Source organism: Anoplopoma fimbria, chromosome 16 (assembly GCF_027596085.1).
Source record: "Anoplopoma fimbria isolate UVic2021 breed Golden Eagle Sablefish chromosome 16, Afim_UVic_2022, whole genome shotgun sequence".
In the NCBI taxonomy this organism is placed as follows: Eukaryota; Metazoa; Chordata; class Actinopteri; order Perciformes; family Anoplopomatidae; genus Anoplopoma; species Anoplopoma fimbria.
Genome location: NC_072464.1, coordinates 10,728,540 through 10,751,275, shown reverse-complemented (window position 1 = coordinate 10,751,275; position 22,736 = coordinate 10,728,540). Strand labels below are relative to the sequence as shown.

At 40.9% G+C, this 22,736-nt stretch overlaps 1 protein-coding gene across 1 annotated transcript; it reads left to right on the top strand.

Annotated features, from left to right (window-relative positions):
* Positions 1-1,333: 1,333 nt before the first annotated feature.
* On the top strand, positions 1,334-22,348 carry LOC129104445 (follistatin-related protein 1-like). The gene is made up of 11 exons (XM_054615129.1): positions 1,334-1,500; positions 1,613-1,672; positions 13,489-13,590; positions 13,735-13,864; positions 15,367-15,399; positions 15,593-15,723; positions 17,171-17,289; positions 17,914-18,026; positions 18,767-18,877; positions 18,988-19,079; positions 20,893-22,348. The coding sequence occupies exons 1-11, from the start codon at positions 1,498-1,500 to the stop codon at positions 20,935-20,937; spliced, it is 939 nt and encodes a 312-aa protein (XP_054471104.1). The 5' UTR covers positions 1,334-1,497; the 3' UTR covers positions 20,938-22,348.
* The last annotated feature ends 388 nt before the right edge of the window (positions 22,349-22,736 follow it).

Sequence of the window (22,736 nt, the reverse complement as noted above, 5' to 3'; positions counted from 1 at the left end):
CAAACAATTACAGATTATGTATTTATTATAGCATCCAAATGTATCTGTTTAAGTCAGAAGCTATAGCAGTGTCACAGCAGGAATCGTCTTGATTATATTCAGGCAACAATTCATTGTTTGGTGTTTTGCTTTGTCAGCAATATGATACATTACACATTTTTAACTCAATTAAACCTTCTAGTGTATCCACTCAAAAAAATTGCATTAGCATTATTTTCGCTAGTGTTGCCCATATTAAAAAGTCACAATGTTTAGGGATCTCAATATGTACATACGAATTTAAAAAAAGCTTATTTATAAACCATATTGTATCTAAAAAAAACAAACAAAAAACGAGTTAAGACAGCAAGGTGAGTAATTTTATTTGACTAAGTAATTTCTAATGGCAGAAAACATGAATCCTATTTCATCTGGCTGAATAACGGTCTGGCAATTTCAGTTAGCGTCAGTTTCAAACATTGTAACTTCCAAGAGACAATTACATTAACAAATTGTCTTTATAAGGACTTCAACACAAAATTGACATGTGTTATTTGGATAGGGTACTGCAAAAGAAGAAAACACATTTCAAATTTAGCAGGTGTGAACTTGGCCTTTGTTTTGTTTGCTCTTTCATTGTCTCAACCCCAATTTCAAACAACAACTCTGAGCAACTCTGAGCAATTTTCAGAGAATAAAAATCATCCTATCATGCCCAAATATAATGGAAATCTAATCTTGCACGATATCTGCTGGTTGTATATAAACATTTTTACTTGCCCATTACAATGTTTTAAGAGTGTGAATCTGTCAAGAAGGTATGGAGTTACTCTGCCCCCTAGTGACCAAAATAAACTAATACAGCTTTAACTAACTGGTGAAACCCACCAGACCAATGGGTAACTATCATGTAACAAATTTAAAAAACATAACTGCATGATGATTTGATAATTGCTTCTCCTTTAGGGCTTATAATAGAAACAAGTGGAATACCGGAGGCATGTGATACTGTTCTAAAATGATCTTCATCAGGGTGGATGATAAACAGACTACAGTAGGGCACAAAGGAGGTCTGAGGAAGATCTTACAGATCAAAACGTTGCCTTAAAAAGAGAAAAGGAATCATAAAGTATGTATTTATCTGTGTGACATGCCGTTAAGTATTGTTGTTATGCCTTGTGTATCTTTGGCTGGATGTGCGCACACTTGGTCCCTCTTGTGAAGTAATGATGTCTACGCACACACGCACACACACACACACACACGCACACTTAGCTCGGCCCCTCCCCCTCCTCTTCTCTTGTATAAACGTCGTCGGAAGACTCCAGACGTTTTGATTGGCCGCGGCGGTGAGAGAGGAGGAGGAGAGACTGACGGACTGGCACGAATTCCTCAGCGCTCCTCAGATTTCTTTTAATCATACGGACCTTCTGCTCGCCTCCGCCCAGACAAACATCCAGACCAGCTCCTCTCCTCCTCCTCCGAGCACATATCCGAGCAGAGCTGCTTCTACACAAAATGGTAACGTAGTCAATCTAAAGTATATTTGGTTGTCCTGAAGTTTCCTTGTAATCTGTAGAAACGGATGGACAATGTTAAACTCTTACTTTTCTTTTCTTTTTCTCGTGTCCAGATGTTGCGAAGTGTCGCTGCGCTCCTTCTGCTGGCTTCCGTGGCTGCCTCTAAATCTGAGGTAAGTTTAAAGCTAAAACGGCTTTCTCTTTTACTCTTAAACCATGACAATTTCTTCATAGGGTTGAAATGGGAACCGTTTGCTGCATTACATCTGTATTCAACGTTTTGCGCACGGAACTGCCCCTCTGGAGTAACATTAGCGCATCAGCTTTGTTCACAAAGCTCGACGAGTTAGAAAACATCTGGAAAAGGGTCTGAGTGAGTCCATTATCCGACACAACACGGTCCTGTGGTGAAAATCTGGCATTTGCAGCTGACTGTGCTGCGCCTATAGCTTGTTATAGTATTTATCTTATTAAATAGAACCAATTATGCCGTAATTGTAGCCACTCATGCGCAATGATGAGCTCCATTGTGGAGACAAACAGGCTCACAGTTAAACTAAATTGCCAATGGGACAGTTTCTCTCAGTAGGGACACAATTCTTAATCCTGAATATGACTGTGCATGTTTTGCAGTTTGAGTTTGAGCGTTAGTATTTTCTGGCTGTTACTTGAAACAAACACTCAAACACATTTTGCTTTCTGTTGGACCACACACAGAAAAAAAAACCTCCTACTAGTGTTATTTCTTTGTGTGTGTGTGTGTGTGTGTGTGTGTGTGTGTGTGTGTGTGTGTGTGTGTGTGTGTGTGTGTGTGTGTGTGTGTGTGTAGGTTTTCAGTTCACACAGCAAAAGCTGCCATAAGAGGACATGAGAGTGACAGACAGCTGTGAAAAGAAAAAAAGGGAGGGCTAGTGTTTGTGTGTATATATCTTACCAGCCCTGCTTGCTTTGGGGTTTGATGGCCCTCATCATCAATATTGTAGGATGCTTTGGTGCTAAACACTCTACTGACCGGCAGCTGCTCTAATGGCATTCAAACACCGTGTTTGGGTGGCCAGCGAGAGACCATGTGTTTGTTTGTCTGTGTACACTCTGGGGAACGAGTGTGCTCAAGAGTTGTGAGAATACTCACCTCATGGGTCTCACACTGCAGCGCCAAGTAGTTCTACCTCTGAGTAAAAAAAAAAAAAAAACAGAGATAATGTGCTGTTAGATTATCTGGCCTGATTGCACAGAGGGGATGAACACCTCGATCTTTCACTCTCAGTGAGAGAGTCGATGAGCATATCCCCCAAAAATGTCAAAGTATTGTGTCAAGAAATAGTAACCCACACACACACACACCAGGTGGTGGTTGATGGGCTTAACTTCACCAGACACAGCTGTTGAACACCTGGCTTTGTGTTGACTCCTCTGTTGACCTGCACAACAGTTGCATGCCGGGGAGACAAACATGGGGGGGAAAGCTGTGGCCTAATTAGAGGATTGTGTCTTTTCAAGCAGCTTCGCCAAGTGTGAGACACAAGATAAACCAATTGTCCGCTGCCTAGCCTATCTTTATAGCTTCGCGCAGATGGCCATTAGTGTCACAACGGCCATGACATCACTCATAGCCTGACGTGCAACCCCCCCCTTTCGCTGACCTTCCACTGCTTATCCTACCTTTGCCTCTCTAGTTGGAAAATTTGCCGTTTTGTGCGACTTTATTGGATTTGCAGACGTGATCTGTGAGGTATGGCATGGTGAAGACAGAGCACACAGCGGAGTCTGTTGAGTGTACCCACAAAGTTAATGGGGAGGCATTAGAAAGCCATCTATTCTCCAAAGGTAATTACCCTGATAATATATGGCCTGTTGACTGGCCGTGGGAAGGGCCTGAACTGGAATTCCAGTGTCCCGTCTAAAGGAGGTCAACAAGTCGGAGCAAAGCTGTATCTGATGAGCCTGCAGGGTGTGTATTAAGGTTATGTATAGATGAGGGGGGATGTGTGTTAGATATACTGCATTAAAGAACAGGAAAGACTGATGAAAACAGGATTATAGCAAAGAGAATGCCAGTGTGCTTCCTGAGATGAGAAATTGCAGCGTCTATTGACAAGCAGCTCCAAGATGTAGTGCGGCTGGAGTCGGGGTCGGCTCTGTGTGGAAAACTGTGTTTGTGTGTGTGTGTTTGTGCAGGCAGGAAACGAGATATGTATCTTTTGAATAAAATGTTGATGTTTTACTCAAACACACTGGGAGGTTGATATGCAAAGGAGGTTGAGATGCAGGCGCAGTGAAAGTCTTTAGAGGTTGCAGCCTTGGGGGACATGAGAGCAAACACTTGCATAAAAACAGAGATGATTGTTTATATTTCTGTTTTCATGGCATGCAGTGTTATTGTTTCATCCTCCATCATCCGCTGTGGCAGGGTGGAATGACACAGTGGTTAATTTAGTTATCTGCAGCGGTGCTATATTCTGAAAAACAAGAACAACAGGAAGTCTGCCCAACAAGGCAGCCAGACGAGCTCTTCTCTTTTAGACGGTCCGAGAGTTGAGAGGATTAATATGACAAGTTGAAGAGAAGAAGTAGAATATTCTGGTTCTATTGTTGAGGCCCCAGATCTTTAGCTGTCTCTGATTGAGCCACAGCCTCTCTTGCACCTCGCCATGTTGCCATGTTGATGCCTGTTTCCCTCATTCAAGGTGGGCTAAAAATATCTGCCCAGGTGGAGGGAGCATGAGCATGAGGGGGACGCTGTGTCCTCTGTCTGTATCAGCCTGCTCTAATTACTGTAGCCCAACATCCAGTCATGGACCCTGCGCAGGGATTGTTGAGGGCAGTGAGATAGAGTGATGTAAAACAGAAAGGAGACGGAGCCACAGTCATGCAATTATAGCAGGGGAGATTGAGGGTGAGGTAAGACTTTATGTAGTGAGACAAAAAAGAGGGGGGTTGTACTGTGTTTCATGTCCCTGCGGTGTGCTCTCTTCACTCTTGGCTTGGCTTAAAAGGAGTCCTCATTTAGCTTACCAACTGTACTAGTTTCTTATCATTACCGGCACTCTGCACTCAGAGGCACCACGCACAGAAATTATCACTCACTGAAATGACAATGAGCAGCACGAAAGTCTTCTCAAGGGGTTTGTGAGTGAGACATAATGAATACTTTATACATACTAAAATGTAAACATACGTATAGGTGGCAAGGCTTGAATCAGTTCAGTCACTCAGGAAAAGAGGACTCCTAAATGCAGGGTATAAAGGGTGACACATTGTTTTCCTCTTTGTTGCTCGCAGTCAAATCCAATAAATTAACATTAGTGTGACAATTTAAATTAATTGACACACCGTTTTACTTCAGTTCAAAATTGCCTAAGCAGTTTTCTGATACGATAATTGGTCCAAAAAAAAAGTACACATTTGCTTTCACCAGAGATGGCTCTGTATCCAGCGGCCTTTGTAGAGGATGCACCTTGAGATCAAGCCTTGCATCTGAAATGCAGTTTGCTTGGTGAAAACAGGGTCACTGTGGGATGAGTAATTAACTGGCTGGCATTGTTCTTTCAAAATGTCTCAGCTCAAATGTTCTACCATCAACCAGAAAGCCTTGACAACTGCTACAGCTTAAAAGCGGCTCATCTACAGTTTTCAGTTTTAACTGTGGTTCAGTAAATGTCAAAAAACGGTGTAGAATGCCCAATATTTCCATCTTCCAAATGTGGCATCTGTAGTCCACAACTTAAATGTATTCAATTAACTCTTATGGATGACAAAAAAAGCAACAACCCAGGTTTTCTATGAACTATGGGTAAAAATATGATTTGAATAGTTGGATATTATGAGACCTGGTCTTTGTCCCAGATTAAGTTGTATGGCTGTGTCATCCCCCGTCTAAGGTTAAGATCTTATAACAGATTTTAATTTTGAATGGCCGCACACACTGACTTCCATCCTGCAGTCTGTAAACTGGCCTCTTCCTTCTACAAACATTTTCCAGCCGTTAGCCCCAATACTGGCCTCAAAGAAGGAGCAGAGAAGAGGGCAGGGAATCTACTGATTCCCTTGGCTTAAGCCTAGCATGAGCCCTCCCTTCCTCTCTCCATTCCTGGCAGTGGAAAAAATGTCCAGAACAGAGCAGGGGTGGGAGGGAGGGGAGGGGAGGGGAAGGTGACAAAGTGGATGGAGAGAAAAAGTTTGCAAAAGGACTTGGGGAAAATTAGGTTTGCACCAAGTATAAGAGTAACACGGAAGAGAATGAACAAAAAAACAAAATCGGTGCTTCATGAAGAAAGCGATGACATGATAGAAAGGTTGATGTTTAGAGGATTGGATGGGTAAAGGTGAGATAGTTCTAAATGGGATTGATGCGGGTCAGGTGGTCGAGAAAGGGAACATTTTTGTCCCAGCAGTGAGTCAACAGGGTGCACAGGGGAGGGGAGGCTGGGGGTGGTGCTGTGTTCATAGCATTTTATGTTCTCCGCTGACGTTTTAACTGCTAACAGATGTGGCTCTGCCCAGAACATGACTTATTTCCTGCCTTTCTTTCGACTCTCTCTTTCTCTCACTTTTTCTATGTTTTCTGTTTCTCTCCTTTCTTTCTGTCTCTCTCTGTCTCTCTCTGTGTATCGTTCTTCCTTTCGTTTCTGCTTATTATTTGTTTCAGGGTGTAGCTGTAAATTTCAGCTCTTGAACAACGGGGCCTCTGGGTGTAAAATAAGAGACTGCAGACTAGGGTGACATCATCCTGTCCGTTGGTGCATTCCTTTCACAGTGAATAAGAAACAGGGCGAAGAATAACAGGCCAATCAGTGTAAACTGGTCGTTTCCAAAGGTCCCTTTGTTTCTGCAGGTTTAATCTCAGACCTGGCCCCACTAAGGCTGCATCCATACTAATACGTTTTCATTTAAAACCGGGTTTTTAAAACGATCTCGATTCGTTTCAGCATTTTTTTCTAAATGATTTCTAGCACGGCTGAAAACGAATATCACATGACAATTCACGTACACTGGGCATGCGGGTCCAAGGGTAAACAGTAAGTAGATTGGCTGCTTAGTCACGGAGAATATGACTATGGTGAGTATTATAGTACTCTTTAATAATAAAAGGTTGTTCTTGATACTTAAGATCTTCCTCTAAAAACTTCCTCTCTAAACTAAAACAGACATATTTTGGGGTTTTATTTAGTTTTATTTATCAAACTTAGTTACAAGGTTGCAGGGCCTGCTCTCTCTCTCTCTCTCACACACATCAGATTTACTTTAAAAAGAACACTTACAAATCAAAGTTGTACTAGATTACGCATCAATAAATTTGATCAACAGACATTTCTCACTCGTTTCCTTGGTCTCATTGTTGTCTGTTGTCACACTTGTAGTCCCTGTTGCACTTGAGAGCATTTATGCTTTTGGTCCTTTACAGTTTCTTTGCGGACTTCACAATAATTGTGCAGAACAAAATAGGCATTAATATGAAAAGGAAAGTCGTCCGTTTTGCCGTCTCCCTCCTTAAAGCAATCAGGTAGCGAAGGCGGGTGTCTATTTCATCGTTTTAAAACTGTTTTAAAACTGTTTTAAAACTGTCCACACTACGAGGTAACCCCAGAGTTTTTAAACTTACCCGGCTTTGGTAGCGTTTTTAAACTCCTCCGTTTCCAGGGCCCTGAAACTTCGAAGTAATGTGGACGCACAGTGTAAACGTAGCAAAAGATATACGTTTTTAAATGGAAACTTGTGTGAACATGGCCTGAGAAGTGTGGATGAAGCCTAAGAGTGTTTGAGACCTCCTGTAGAGCTCATAAAAAGAGCTCGTATCTTTATTTCACACCCAAATTAGTCCTACCTTGGCCTCATTATTCCAAGGACACAGCCAGTTCCAGTTTCAGCGCATTGATATATAAATCCATGAAATACTAAGCATGCATCACAGCTCAGAGGAACCATGTAGATAAAGGTTTTTGTATCCCTGATCTCAAGAGGCTGTCAAGTACAGAAGAAATGAGACTGAATCTGATTTGATATGTGCAAAGATATAGTTGAATAGATTCCGAAGGAAGAAATGTTGGAGATTTGAGAATGGAGGCACTTTAATTATTGAGTGTAAATGCTAGTTTCTGTGATGATTCAAAAGCGGAGCCGATGGTAGTCTGTTATGTTTCTCCACTGTGCGATGGATTGAGCCACAAGTTCGTATACACTCAAACTGTTTCAGAGCCAGCGTAAAGTGTCAGAGTGAGAGTGGTCTTCATTTTATTTTAAATGTGCTCCACTTCTCTTGTCGTAAGGCCTGGTTAGAGGGAAAGAGGAGTGAGTCCTCTCATCGCTTCTGGCATAAACCCACATCTCACGGAGCTGACGAGCGTTCGACAGTCTAGGGCTGGAGAGACAACACAGGGAGAAAGCGGGGAAATGCTGGAGAGGGGGGGAGAGCAGGGGCACCTCTCTGACCTAGATACTGAGGAGATTTTGGCTCAAGACGAAGTCTGTCGGACCCCGGCTGAGGGCTAACAAAGCCCAGGAATGTGCACCCCCTACCCCCTGATTCTGTCTCTCATCTATGTCCTTCACCTTCATTCTTCTTTTTTCCAACTCCTTGTAATTTGAAAACTTGCTTTCAAACAGCAGGTTGCATTGTAAGGCTGTTAGTGAGAAGTCGCCTTGCTGTGCGTGCATTTGTCTGTCCATCTGTCAGTCCTAGACTTCCTGTTGTGATAATGAAGTACACGATGTAGAGAACAGAGTCATTGTAGGTAAGAAACAAACACTATATTTACTTTCTGTCACATTAAGTTTCACAGTCTAAGCTCTTTAAAAATCTTTTTACATGTAAAACTGCACACAACTTAAAGGACTAGTTTCTTTAACAACAACTCAACTTCTTTATTCTTTAGTTTTTGTATGATACCATTAAACATATACTTTGTACAGAGCCATGCTAGCTGATTCCCCCAGTTTCCAGTCTTTATGCTAAACTAAGCTAAGCTAATCTGCTGCTAGCTGGAGCTTCATATTTCCTGCATGAGAGCGAAATCGATCTACTCTTTGCTCCATACAAGGAAGTGAGTAATTGTCACCTAATATTCTCCCAATAGCTGAACTATTACTTTCATGTTTTCAAATGAACATAATAACATAAAATGTTAATTATTATAAGTTAAACATTTTGCTGATTATAAATGCCAGCTAATACAATATCTAAATTGAGACAGATCGATACCTTCAGGGCACAGTTGGGGGCTTTAACGCCTGCTTTGACTTGACTCCCTCATCTGCTCATGCCAGCATCACTGTTTTAACCTCCTGATGAGTTCTAAAATATAATTTCCTTAATAATTAACTGTCAGTTTAATTGTTAAACTTTTTTTTATGATTCTGGCAGCATTTCTTTCCAGTAGTATACAATTTAAAATGTTGTGAAAATTGTTTATCCAGATTTCCGGACGATTACAAACCTGAGGGAGAATCAGGTCTGAGAATAAAAAACGACAGTCTTAGGTTAACATATTAGAGACCAGAATGAATGGAAACTGGATTAGTCATCCATATTCTTGCATCCTTCTGAGATGATTTCTTTTTTCAATTTCAAGTTGTCAAATAGCATAATATTTTATTCATTTAACACTCACCAGACCTTACGGGAAAAAGGAAATGTTTTTGTGAAATATTTTTATCTTTTAAACTAAGGCACCAGTTTACTAGATGCATCTAGCTAATCCAATAAATGCATCTAGCTAATCCAATAAATGTATCTAGCTAATCCAATAAATGTTGAAATTCTGTCATAGAGAGGCTGATGAAACTCAAGCTGAAACACCTTTCACTTTTTGGCTATGCAGTACAATTCAACAGCACCAAAAAGTACAACCTCCACAATGAGCATAGCGCTGAATCAAAATCTCTCTAAGCAGTCTCGAGAAAAGCTCAATATGAACAGGATTTACTGCTGGGCTGTTGTATTGGATTGCATTAAATTAAACTCTGTGTGCCCAATAAACCGATCAAGCTGATTAAACTGATCATGATGGCTATAGAAAGTCATATTGCTGTATGATTCATTTACAGAAAGGTTTAATGCAGTATTCAATGCATTTATTTTTAAAGTAAAGTCCATTATGCTCTTTGTCACTGTAGGCATACCAATGGCAAGGTGTTTACAGTGGGTAAAATCAATGTTTTCTATGTTAATGAGGGGCAGGGTGCATTGTGGGAATAGATTCACAGTGGCTCTAAAGTGACACCCACAGGAGAGAGGCATTGATCTGCCTGCTAAATCAATGGAGCATCATCGAGATGCACAAGCATATACACAAACACGTGCAGAAAACATGCAGTTATGGTCAGATAGGCTCCATTAATCATACTCTTGTGTGTATGGGGAGATGCAGATAGATGTTCTAATGTGTTTCTCATGTGATAGTGGTTGCAGATTTAGCCTTGCTGCTGTAGTGCTGCCTGTACCCTTATCAGCAGTGGAAATGGAAAAGGCTTTTTAATTTTTTATCTGAAGCGAGAATACATTGCCCTTTAACTCCATTCTGTCTCAGCATGGAGCCATTCAACACGTGGCAGGGGAGAGATTGCCTTCAGAGAGCGCACAACCGCCAGCTCATTCCTTTTCTCTTCCCCATTTACCTGCTTCTTAATAGTCAGACTCCCTGCACATCTTCCTCGTCTTCTATTTCCTCTCTCTGCTCACCTATACTCCTCCTCTGACTTCCATCTCGCTCTGCAGAGCTAGTCTCGGATCACTGACATGTCTCTTGCAGCCGTAGAAGGGCATGGCACTGAGAATAAGATGACAAGACAGAGAGAATCACAGCAGAGGAGAAATACAAGTACACTAGACTTGAATTGAGAGGCGCAATGCAGAGATGGGATGATTTAATTAAGTGTTTTTAATAAATATCATGCAAATATTTTAATCACCTTAAAACCTCTAGATAATTTTAACCACCTGACAGAAAAAAAAATGGAAGTAAAAGGGCAGGAGTCGAGGAAAATGAGCTGTGAAATCTGTATATATGCAATCCGTTTTGTGCTCGAGGCAGCTTTCTGTATGAACGCCTCTGCTTAATCTGTTATGATTCACCAGTCACTTATCAGAGCTCAGGCTCCTGTGATCGGTTTTTAAATGATAGAGAAGGAAAACGTGCCATCATTTGTTGGCTGTAATGAAAAATTGATGTGATTTAAGTAGGACACCCACAGTGGGTTTGTTTGTTTTTGTTTGTGCTGAGTTTGACAATTTTTTATAATATCTGCTCTGATGGTGATTAGTGTGTTGACATGGACTCCAGCATCCCAGTCACTGCAGGGTTTTTGTAGGATCCTGGTTATCTTTTTGCATGTAAAACATCACCGTCATCTTCTGGATTTCTGAAACCTGAATAAACTCATATCTAGTTACTACTTGGATAAAATTGGGATTCTGAAGTGTTTAACACCTTAACCAGTTATGATCACTGTGTGCAGGACTGCTCTCAACTTCCAAACTCTCAATTCTTAAACTGGTAATATTAAAGGAAGACTTTGACATTTTCCGTAAATTCAAGTGATTCGCCAAGAATTAGATGAGAAGATTGATACCACTCATGACTGTATACGTAATATGAAGCTACACCAGTAGCTTAGCTTAGCTTAGCATAAAGACTAAAGACTAAACTCTTAAATCACTGGCTGTGTCTGAAATCACTCACTACTCACTATATTAAATATTTATATTACTCACATAGAGCTACTTAGTCTAGCTTATGTGTACGCTAGATACATTTTCTTTATGGTTCCATGGATCACGAATAACGATCAAAAACAGATACCCTGTCTATGTAACTGTTTTAAATGAAGATGCATGTCTGCACGCTCATGGTCATGGCAACAATCAAAGCTCCATGAAAGCATGATTTATGACCACATAAGGCAGTCTCTCCCTTCCCTGGTTTGTTGAAGGTTGGTTGGATGACATTACAGTCGCTTTGTCCGCTGTTTTGTACAGTCTGTGTCAATCATACATTCTGAACAACACGCACCGCTGTGATCTCATTATGGGGCTTGATTCCATTTGCCTCTTTTGATTGACACCTCTGTGATCTTGCCACAACAGGAGCCTGTACATGCTCTCACCATAGCAACAATCCACTTGAATCCGCTGAAAAAGAAAAAAGAGCCTTGTGCTTCTCTGTTCATCAGCTAAATGTCAGGGATGCTCTGCTGCTTGTAGTCGGAGAGAGATGGACTGACAGAGCTCTACATTTATACCAGATTCATCTAAGCATTCCATCCATTATTCATGTTGTCATCTGAGGTTTCTGCAGGTTTCAACAGGCTTCTAGCACATCTGTGTCTAACAAACTGAATTGTCCAACATGCTCAAAGCAACAGGGATTGCTTTGAAGATTTTCCGTGACCTCAACCTTGGAGTGCAAGTGTGTGCGTGTCTTTAAAAGATGCATAAAAATTAACCAAAACCCTACAATCCCTCTCCTCTCAACACTTTGGGGTTAAAGCTGCTACACCGCAACGCTTGCATGTGACTAGCTCCCCTCTCACTACATGCATCTTGTTATATCATTAGTGAGCTTATGAGAGTTCGGTCACAAGAATCCAGTCTCAGTTTAACCTACATACCAGACTTTGGACTCAAAAACAGACGCAGCTTGGAAGCCGGCTCACGTGCACTCACACACAGAGGGCCAACTTTCTGTCTCGCTCATACAGGAAACAGCAGCTTAAGGAGGAGAAGGAGGAGAAGGAGGAGGAGGGGGAGTCTAGAGAAACAGGGAGGAGTGAAGATTTAAAAGAGCATGGGAATGGACCCAAAAAAAACCCACAGCTTAGACTCCAGATGTGGAAACACCATGCACACATGCGAACACAAACCCCACGCACACACTTATACAAAGACACACAGATAGGAAAAGGAGGAGGTAATGAGGGTCATAAAGCAGCTCTTGGAGCTCCGCTTGGCGTGTTGTGATTGGTTGGTTTATAGCAGCAGTGAAGTCATTTTTTGGCGTTTCAAGTCTTCAGGCGAAATTCTTCAAAAAACAAAGACAAACTAACAAAGGCAAATGTCAACCAGAGAAAATGAGACTGACTTAATGTTCTAGAAAATAATTGGTTAACTGGCACTGAAATACTAGAAACATTAGATTTTTTCTTTTGGTTTGTTTTGAGCCAACAGTTTGGTTGTAGTTATTTTTGCCTGCATGCTTCACATTCTGTCTTCAGTCTTTGTTTCCCTTCCACTCACACAGAAGACTGTTGTCAACTCCCCAGCTGTTTTAATTTGCAGCATTGCCTGGTGTTATGTACGCTAAAGACATCAGCTTTACTTAGTAGAGTAAGGTCAGCGCCTGGACATCGTTGACATGGCAACTACTGGCAAACATACCTGGGTCACAAGACACCAAAAAGGCAACACTAAAGTATGAACAGGGATAAGACCATTACCAGGAAGCATAAGGTTCTCAACGTGTTAATTTAAGAATAGAGATGTTTAGATTTTAAACAAAATCTTAATCAAAATTCACAATCACAGGTAATCCTGCCGATTGACAGATTGCAGTCATTATTTTTCAGGGTATCTGAATCATGCATAACAAAGTTATTATGGCCATTTTAATTTTTTAATTTCAGGTAGAGTCATCAAGAGGGGGAATGCCATTAAACTTTGCAGGATGGCTCAGTGTTGATATGAGCAGCGTGTTTTAAATTTGTCTGAAATTAAACAATGTAACCAGTTTTTGTTAAACAGGCCACACGTACAGTTGGATCTTATGTAATTTGCAAAATTTGGTGGCAATTAGATAAATGTAAAAGTGTAATTCTTAGGATTCGAATCCAATTCCAAATGTGTGTTTGGTTTGTGTTTTAAAATGTGGTCTGCACCTTCTCAGTGCCTCTAAATGGGTCTGTTAGAGTAATAGGGTAACAGCGCCGCCCTGTGGGTGAAATCTGTAGAAACCAGTGTTATTTCTGTAGTGCTAACAATATGTTTCTTTACTTTCAGGAGCTGCAGAGCAAGAGCAAAGTGTGTGCCAATGTGTTCTGTGGGGCCGGAAGAGAGTGTACCGTTACAGAGAAAGGGGAGCCCAGCTGTCTGTGTATAGAGGTGAGTGTTAGGTGAGCGGCTCTGCAGCTCTGCAGAGACCAAGGTACATCACTTCCATCCAAGAAAGGAGTGGGATTGTAGAGAATAAAAAAATAATAATACTGAATTGACTTAGATTGATTTTTTCTTCCTCTCCCTTTCCAGAGCTGTAAGCCCCACAAGAGGTCAGTGTGTGGCAGCAATGGTAAGACTTACAGGAATCACTGTGAGCTCCACAGGGATGCTTGTCTGACTGGCTTGAAGATCCAGGTGGCCCACGATGGACACTGCCACGGTACGAGCAGCAGAAGCACAAAACACCATAACACAAAATGTAAAAGTCTCACCACAGGGTTCACTAGAAGCTGTTGCGGAGCTTCTCATTGTATCACACAATATTCCCCAGCAGATGGAGTTGGCCAAGTACTCATGGAATTTTAGATGTTACAATGTCTTTTTTTAGAGCATTTTAAAAAATTAAACAGTTTAGATTGAAAGTTCATTTTTTACCTTGGTTATTCAACTGTTGTTCCCAGGGTCACTTTTACAAATCTACTAAGTGACACCCCCACGTGTGGTTAAGACCATAATCATGCCATAAATGAATAATAATAAAAATAAACTTATCAAGAGATTAAGTGTTCTTATAGTCAGGAATACTTTTCTGGAAGAGCAGCCAAATCAGGATAAAAGAGCAGAGGGGCCCCTCCTAGAAACCATATTCCTACAATTCCACGTGGGTATTTTAGACATGTTTTAAACTTGATCCTTGAAGAACTTTGGCTTTTGATGTAGTGGTTAAAAATAACCTATACCATTTTTAGTGCTACTGCAGCCACACTTTATTGGTAAGCTTATATGAGTGTTGCTGACCAGGGATGCAGTGATCCAAGTTTTTCTCTCCTGGTGATCTGCTGCTACCAAGCAATGCCAGTGCTCTCCTTTTTCACAATTGCATACACTGCACTGCATAGAGTGCCTTTTCTGTAAGATGATATGAGACCAGAATTTGTGTCACTAAAAACTGAGGTGGAGGCCTGCCATGACTGAATTAATTAAATTAATTAAACAGGCAGTGGAAACATTTTTTAATGCTATTTACCAAAGAACTGCATTTATTGCAGATCAGTCAGAGTATTAATGTCAGTATTGACACCAACACCAATATGGCATGTCAGATCGGTGCATTCCTCTTCCTCAGTGTTCTGTTGTCAGTTGTCGTGTTTCAAATGCAGGCCCCAATGTGGATAGTAAGCCCTCAAGTTTATTACCCCTAAACGGCTTTCTTCTGGCCGGCAACAATGATGCAACCATATTTTATCACACATTATAACACATTTGGCTCAGCTGTCAGATGATACACCGTCTGATAACACTGAATAAAGTTATTAGAACTGATAAGTATATGATCCCTGCACTAGTCCATCATGAAACTGATATGTGAGGTGAACGGGTTGATAGTCAAGCCATATGAGGCCACCCACACGTCACTGCACACTCCTGGCCTTGACTTATCTATTAATGCATCTAATATAAGCATCTTATCTGGAGTGAACTTTCACAGCTCACACTTGGTGATGCCGTACTGTGTCTCTGTCCCCGCTGAACTGAACATTGATCAGTGCTGTGGCAGAAACAGGGGGAAAGTTATGTCATACTCTCCTCTTTGCAGACCTTTGGCCAAGTGCTCAGTGACAGTTTATCTCCATTTATCTGAATCAAGTTAATGCTGTTCAATCGATTGTCGTTTTTTGCTTCAAATGTAATATTCTTTCTCTCTTGTTTAATAATTTTTAGAGAAGAAAACAGAACAAGCAGCTGCCAGCCCAGGTGAGTTTTTATGTATGATAAATATATAATATTATGATATTTATGGTCTGATGGAAAGGAATTGATGAACATAGAAATACTTCACATGCACAAAAAGACAGGAATCAATTGTGATATAGCTTACAAGATACAGTTTACCCTTTGTATTATTTATTAATGCTGTTGACCTACAGAAATGCTTTCACCCCTGCAGTGGTTTGCTATGCGGCTGACCGTAACGAGCTGAGGGGCCGTGTGATCCAGTGGCTGCAGACTGAGGTCGTCCCAGACGGCTGGTTTGTCAAGGGATCCAACTTCTCTGACATCCTGCTCAAGTACTTTAAGGTCGGCTTCTTTTCTAAGGACAGAACTGAATGGACCCTGGTCTCAATTACTGCACACACTTGCTCGTAGACATTCTTTTTACAGAGTACCCAGGGTTAGTTTTCTGTTATGGGCCTCTTTCAACCCCCCTGATCCTTAAAGCCACCCCAGACTGTGTCTAATTATCCATGTGTCAAACCTTTCATGCTTGTCAGCTGATGGTTATAATTCAGTTGTAATGAGTAATGAGGATCTCTTTCCTGCAGATGAGGACCCCTGCCACTATATAGGCTTACATGGGTGACATTAAAGCATAAGAGCAGATAATCATTTGAAAAATTTGTGATAATAGCAGTTTTTATTTGTCTGGTCTTTCCAACCAAAGACAATTGTTGCATATTTTGAGAGTATACTTACTGCTAACTTTGTATAGCATCTAATGGTCTCAAGGACCACCGCTATTACCGTTGAACTATTTTAAATCTTTTTTTATGTTGCCCTGCAGGGATAGTAATTCACTGTCTTTAGGTTAATGAGCAATTTGAACAATTGCAGGCATGTAAAAAAGTACAGGGCGGCATGGTTGTGCAGTGGTTAGCACTGTCGCCACATAGCTAACACACTGGCTGGTTTGGGCCTTTCTGTGTGGATTTTGCATGTTCTCCCAGAGTTAGCATTTGTTTTTCTCCAGGTTCTCCAGCAGGTCAGATTAATTGTTGACTCTGAATTACCTGGAGATTCCAATTTCTTTATTTGGAAAGGGACAGTGCGCATTGATCAGTATTCAAAGAAATTTACAATACCCGAAAAAGCTGAAAGACTAGTTTTCATCATCAGTCTCTTTGCCTGGTGTTATAAGGCGTCCTAGAATTATACAAATAATAAAATATGTAAAAACATACAATGTTGTGGTGTGAATGGTTGTCTGGTTCTATACGTCAGCTCTGAGATAATCTGGCGACCTGTCCAGGGTGTACCACTCGCCTAATGCGAGCTGGGATTGGCCCCAGCCACCCCGCAACACAGTAAAAGGATGAGCGGGTACAGATAATGTACTGATGAATGAAGACGCATGCCAGAAATTACTATATGAATCGAATATTTCATGCTCCATTGCTGCTCCAGCCCCATTTTGAAATATTACAACAGAAGTACAGGCTGTAAGTAGAGGCAGTACTTGAAGCAAAACTGATTTCACTTTATGGGATGGGATGATTGTCTTGGCAACTGGTGTGCTCTAGGTATATGTTGTGGCAGTGATGGCAAATTTACTGGTAGCCTAGATTTACCTGTCTATCAGATACACCAATGAGTATTTTTTTCATTGTTCACACATGACATAGATCGATCCCAATATAGAGTGACCCCTGAAGATATACTGTTTGTATAAGGCAGTCTAAAAGTTATGAAATTTCTTTTTGTTCATAAGAGTTAACTGTGCCTCTACCGTTTCTCTGTGATTCTGCAGTCGTACGACAATGGTGACTCTCAGCTGGACTCCTCAGAACTGCTCAAATTCATCCAGCAAAATGATTCCGTTGTGGAGTTGCAGTCCTACGCGGACAAGGAGAGCAACAAGCTGCTCAGGTCAGTGTGTTTGTTTATCAGTTTGCATGCTTATATGACCTTCTATGAGGACAGGATGGAGGGAAAAAGTCAGCTACCTTTTGCATTCTTCCCTTCAAACTCTGTCAACATTCGCTTCTGTGGTAATGCTTGCACACACAGATACACATCTTTTTGCCGATATGCTATTTTAAGATTTGCAGCCAAAAGTCATTGAACTATATCTAGCCTGTGCAAACTTTACCTGAAGCCACTTGTGGGAGGCTGAACTGGCATAAACACCTGTTCTGTAATGGATAAAACACTAAACGTATTATTATGTATTATTATAACGTGGCGGCTGTGGCACATGAGGTAGAGCGCTTGTCCCGTAACCACAAGGTTGGTGGTTCAAACCCATCTGTTTACCGGCAACATTTTAAGGTGTCCCTGAGCAAGAACCCCAAGTTGCTCCCAAACTTCAAAGCCCACTGCTCCTCCGGGATGGGTTAAATGCAGAGAAATAATTTCCCCATTGTGGGATAATAAAGGATTGATTATTATTATTATTATTATTTCTTCATTATTTTTGATGCAATGTTCTGTTGCCACTGTATGAGGCAATAATGTTTATTAATTGTTTGCATGTATATCTGTCCTTTCCAGGAGCCTGTGTGTTGATGCCCTCATTGAACTCTCTGATGAGAACGCTGACTGGAAGCTGAGCTTTGATGAGTTCCTCAACTGCCTGAAGCCTGGCTTCAATCCACCAGAGAAAAGTGAGCTTAAAGTGACAGTTTGTATACTTTGACATATTTACACTTCAGTAGATATAGTGCATGGATGAAATGACATAAACTCAGTCAGGCAGTCCCGACACCCATCAAACTGTTGAAATGAGGCTCAAATTGCTTTTCTGAATCGTTTGAGATACAGTCAGAGTTTTCAGATAGTCACAGCAGTCTGTCCGGTCATGTGAGGCCAGTATTTCTGGGATAAAGTTCACAGGAAGCAGATCCACGGACATAAAAAAAATGTTCCAACAGAGCACTGAACCCTGGAGCTTCAACAGACTCAAGGACACACACAAATATTTGAATGACTTTGTATGTTTGTATTTAGAAATTCCAGGGTTACCACGGATATGAGGTTTCTTGTGAAATCATGATGTTCAAGCCTGAAATAGAATGATACACATCTTAAATGTTTTACAAATGTCTTTTTTGGTGCTGCAGCCAAAAAAAATTTCAGAGTGCTCTGACTTTTTTTGTGCCACCAAACACTTTATGGACACTCAGCTTAAGTTGCTTGATATGGCTGTAGGCAGATTTGCTGACTTTTGTTTAGTAAGCTAAAACTTGCCAAAGGCATGTAAAATGCAGCTACTGTGGCATTTTGAAATGCTGACAAGCCTTGGTCATGGAAATTGATTACAGTGTAATTCTGTTTCTCTTATCATTCTTCTACAGTCCATTATCTGGGGTTTTAGCTGAATAGTTTTCCCTGTCTCTTCCTGCAGAATGTGCCTTGGAGGATGAAACATATGAGGACGGAGCAGAGACCCAGGTAGAGTGTAACCGCTGTGTGTGTGCATGCGGCAACTGGGTCTGCACCGCTATGACCTGCACTGGTGAGTTGAAATACTGAAGATTATCTTTAAGCAATTTTTTCTTTTGATCTCACTCAGAAACTAAGACCAATGCCCCGGGGCCATTTTTGACTTTTTTGTTATCTGTCCAGACAAAACGGCAGCTTTGGAGACAGCAGATGCTGGAGCAGAGATGACCGAGGAGGAGTGGAACCTCCGTGTGGCCGAGCTCAACAAGCACCAGGTCTGTCTTTGCAATCTGAAAACCCCTGTGAACAAGCAAAACATGTGATCTACTCATATTAATGTCAACTTAATTCAGAATCAGAAATGCATCTCAGAAATGCCCCACAGACCGGGACAAATCACCTGGCCAACTTTTAAAGTGTATCCCAAAGCTACTTCTCACTGCCCTCTGCTCATAGAGCTCCACCCGGTTATACGGCCCCTGTAATACCACTGACATGAGCCAAGTGTCGGCTTTTAGATTCCTTCAGGATATAACCGTCATTACTTGCAGTGTGTTTCTGGACAAAGAGCATTCGAGTGAAACTGCTCAACCAGCACAAAACAATACACAGAGGAATTGGTAGGTGTAAACTTTTTATATGACTGTGTACAAACCTAAAATATCTCAGTGATCCAGGGCATGAGCAGCTTTATGACTCCTGGCTCGAAAAGGGAAACAGTAAATCAACAGCTGGCAAATAAAGGAATGTTTTCTAAATAAGGTCAATAAAACTATGAAATATGCTATGGATATAAAATGAAAGGCAGATGGCAGCAAAAAATGATCACCAACATTATCCTTTTTATTAAAGACTGTAGAAGGGTTTGTGCGGATGATTCAGAATCATAAAGGTTATACAGTCAGTTGTTCCTTAAATTTCATTATGTATTGCTGGAATTAGGAACATCAGCATTTTCTAGCAGTCTTAAAGGGGAACTCCGCCAACTTTGCACAATCTCTATCCAGGCTTTGGGGAGTACCCTACCACTGAGTATGTGAAATCCGACCAAGATCTCTGAAGACTTCAAGATGTAAAATTAAAAAAATCTGTGGATGGGGAGTTTTACCAGACCTCTCTGGCCCGCTTCTCATTTCTGTTTATAGCCAGTGGCTCAAAACTAGATTAGCCACTACCAGTTTACCACACCTGAATCTCAGACTGAACTGACGGTGGTCGAGACGAGTTGAATTGTGGGTAATATAGTCACCAGGTCTTTACAAGTAAGAATATAGGGGGGAAAAGACGATATGTCTCTGGTTTAGCTGTATCGATATTTATAGGCATTTTTAACTGTCCATTGTCAGTCTTTATATTATAGGAGTGCAATGCTACATTTGTGATGTACAAATTAATTAACTGCCTAGCCTATTCTGGGGAAGAACAATGATAGAAACACTTGGCTACAGAAATGCCTAAAAAAGGAACTTGCTATTAGAACACAATAGAATAATGCTGCCATTGTTAAGGAAACAGACAAACAGCAACAAAAGAAGAAGTTCTGGAACCTTCCCAGACAACAAATAAAGATGGTGGTTGTTCTAGTACCTCTCTAGACAAAGAACAGTGATCTAGAACCACTCCAGCCCAAGAGTGAAGCTCTAGAACTGAGTTCTAAAACCTGTCCTAAAAAAAAAGACACCTTTCTGGAACCTCTGTATTCAGACTATTTTTATGGCATGTCTACTCTTGTGTGTATGTGCTTGCTTATATGTGTGTGAATGAGAGCATGAGGTTCACAAGGTAGGACTAGGGCTCTGGCTTGAGGCCATGGCTGAGTCAGCAAGGTCATGTACTCTGTACTCCAGAAGGGCAGCTTATAATGCCATTGTAAACAAAATGTGGCTCGGTGGGTACAAGTTTGGTGTGACTTTGCTTCCTTGCTTCCTTGCTTTAGTCTATGAAGTATTCAAGGGATATGCATTTTTCCAAAATGTTAATCAACAAAACAAAAAAAAGCTTATAGATATATGTACTCACATCTTTATATATTCAGTGTTTAAATTATACACTCTTTTCTGTCAACTTTTTTCATTGTTTGAAATACAGGAAACGGTTGAGAAGATGAAGGCCAGCACAAAGGAGGCTCAATAAGGACGCAATAAACCAGAGAGGATGCACGTCATCACCCTTCCTCCATACTTGATTTACCGTGCGGCCATGTGTTGTTAATCGACTGACTTTTTTTCCCATGTTTCTCTGCTATGTTAATTATTATACATTTTCTACAATGTTTATGTGTTTGTGTTGATGTTTTTTTTAGATTCAGGGGCTATCAAAGAGTATCATAGGATTCCCTTGTGTTCAGTACTGTCATATTTGATTGTATTACTGCGCCTCTACACTAGCCCTGGGGCTATTTTTACTACAACCTTTATATTTTTTACAGTTATTATGAAACAAAACCTGTCAAGGTGTCACTGTTTTGGAATATGGAAGTCATTGTTTGAGAAGGTAGCGAGGTAAGGAGCTGGGAGAATCCACCTGTTGAAGTTAGGGAGCTGTCGGAGTACAGAAATAGCTGACTACTTGACACCTGGTGCAGCTTGTTTCTCCACAGCCCCATATGTGCCTTATAGGCACATCAGCTTGGTTAAAGAAGCTGGGACGAGAGGGTAAAGCTACTGGTGATTTTGATTTTGATGCCATTTAGAACTGCCACAGTGGGCCACTACTTGACCAATGCACTTCTCTTTCTTTCCTTCTATAGTTTATTAGGCTTAAGTTTAGCACAAGCCTGATTTTTGCTTGTATTTTAGTAATAATTTTGCTGCAATATAGTTTGCTTCATTGTAAAGTATGTTATAGGCTTGAGTTGGAACTCATCATGTTTTCATGTTATGCTCAGGCAAGTCTCTCTGGTGCTTTTTCAGTTAAACATGTGTCTTACATTTCTGAGACAAAGACATAGTGGAGAGACTTGATCTTTGAATATAGCATGATGAAAAACTGAAACCAAAGTCTTGATGAAGTGTTTGAATAATGAACAAAATTCTCCAGGTAAAGCATTACTCTGGACCCAGCAACAACACTATACCTGTGCTTTCAAAATCAGTCTAAACAGAAGGACTAGCCTCACTGTCAGCTAAAGTAGTGTAGACGCATCAATAGCTGGGTGCATATAAGTTATGTGTGCTTGTGCGTGAATGTGTGTGTGGTATTAAAGTTTGATGCTGAGAGTAGTTTGGTTTGTTGAATGTGTTTATTTGTTCAAATCCTGTATCTTATTTGGGAGGATTGACAATAAAAATCAGTGCCTTAGACCTGCAAAAAGGATAGGTCTCTACCTTTGCCTGCACGTAGGCTTTAAATGCCACGTGGCATTAAAAGAGTGAATGTGCTTCGCTGAAGTTTAGCAGTAAACTAGTGCTTGGGGACTGTTACCCTGATATTTGTCTGAGTGAAAGTTGCATTACTAGGTTCAAGCATAAATCTTTATATTCCACTAAAAGTGCAGTGACTGTAAGGAATATGTATGTATGCCAATAAAGCCCGTACACCACAACGCAGCTTTGTCACTTTGTATGTGTATGTGGTCAAATTACAACTTTATATATCGAAGTGAAAGCAGAAGTATATACTTCCCTTGGAGTATAATAAACAACTGACTGAGATAGCAGTTGAATTAGAAACTATGCATTAAGTTACTCTTTCCCCCATTAGACTCCCTTTGGACTGCAGGGTAGTTTAGAACGAGATTGTATTGGTATTACCTATAAACATGATTAAGCAGAGCTGTGACAGTCTTATGGATAGATCCGAATACAGTGGGGGGAACCAAATTATCCTGTACGTTTTTTCTGATTCTATGCACATCAGCAGTGTATTACATAATGTAATAGAGGAGGGGTGTTGCGTAATGGCAGACTGCACCGGGCAGTTGGCATGATGGA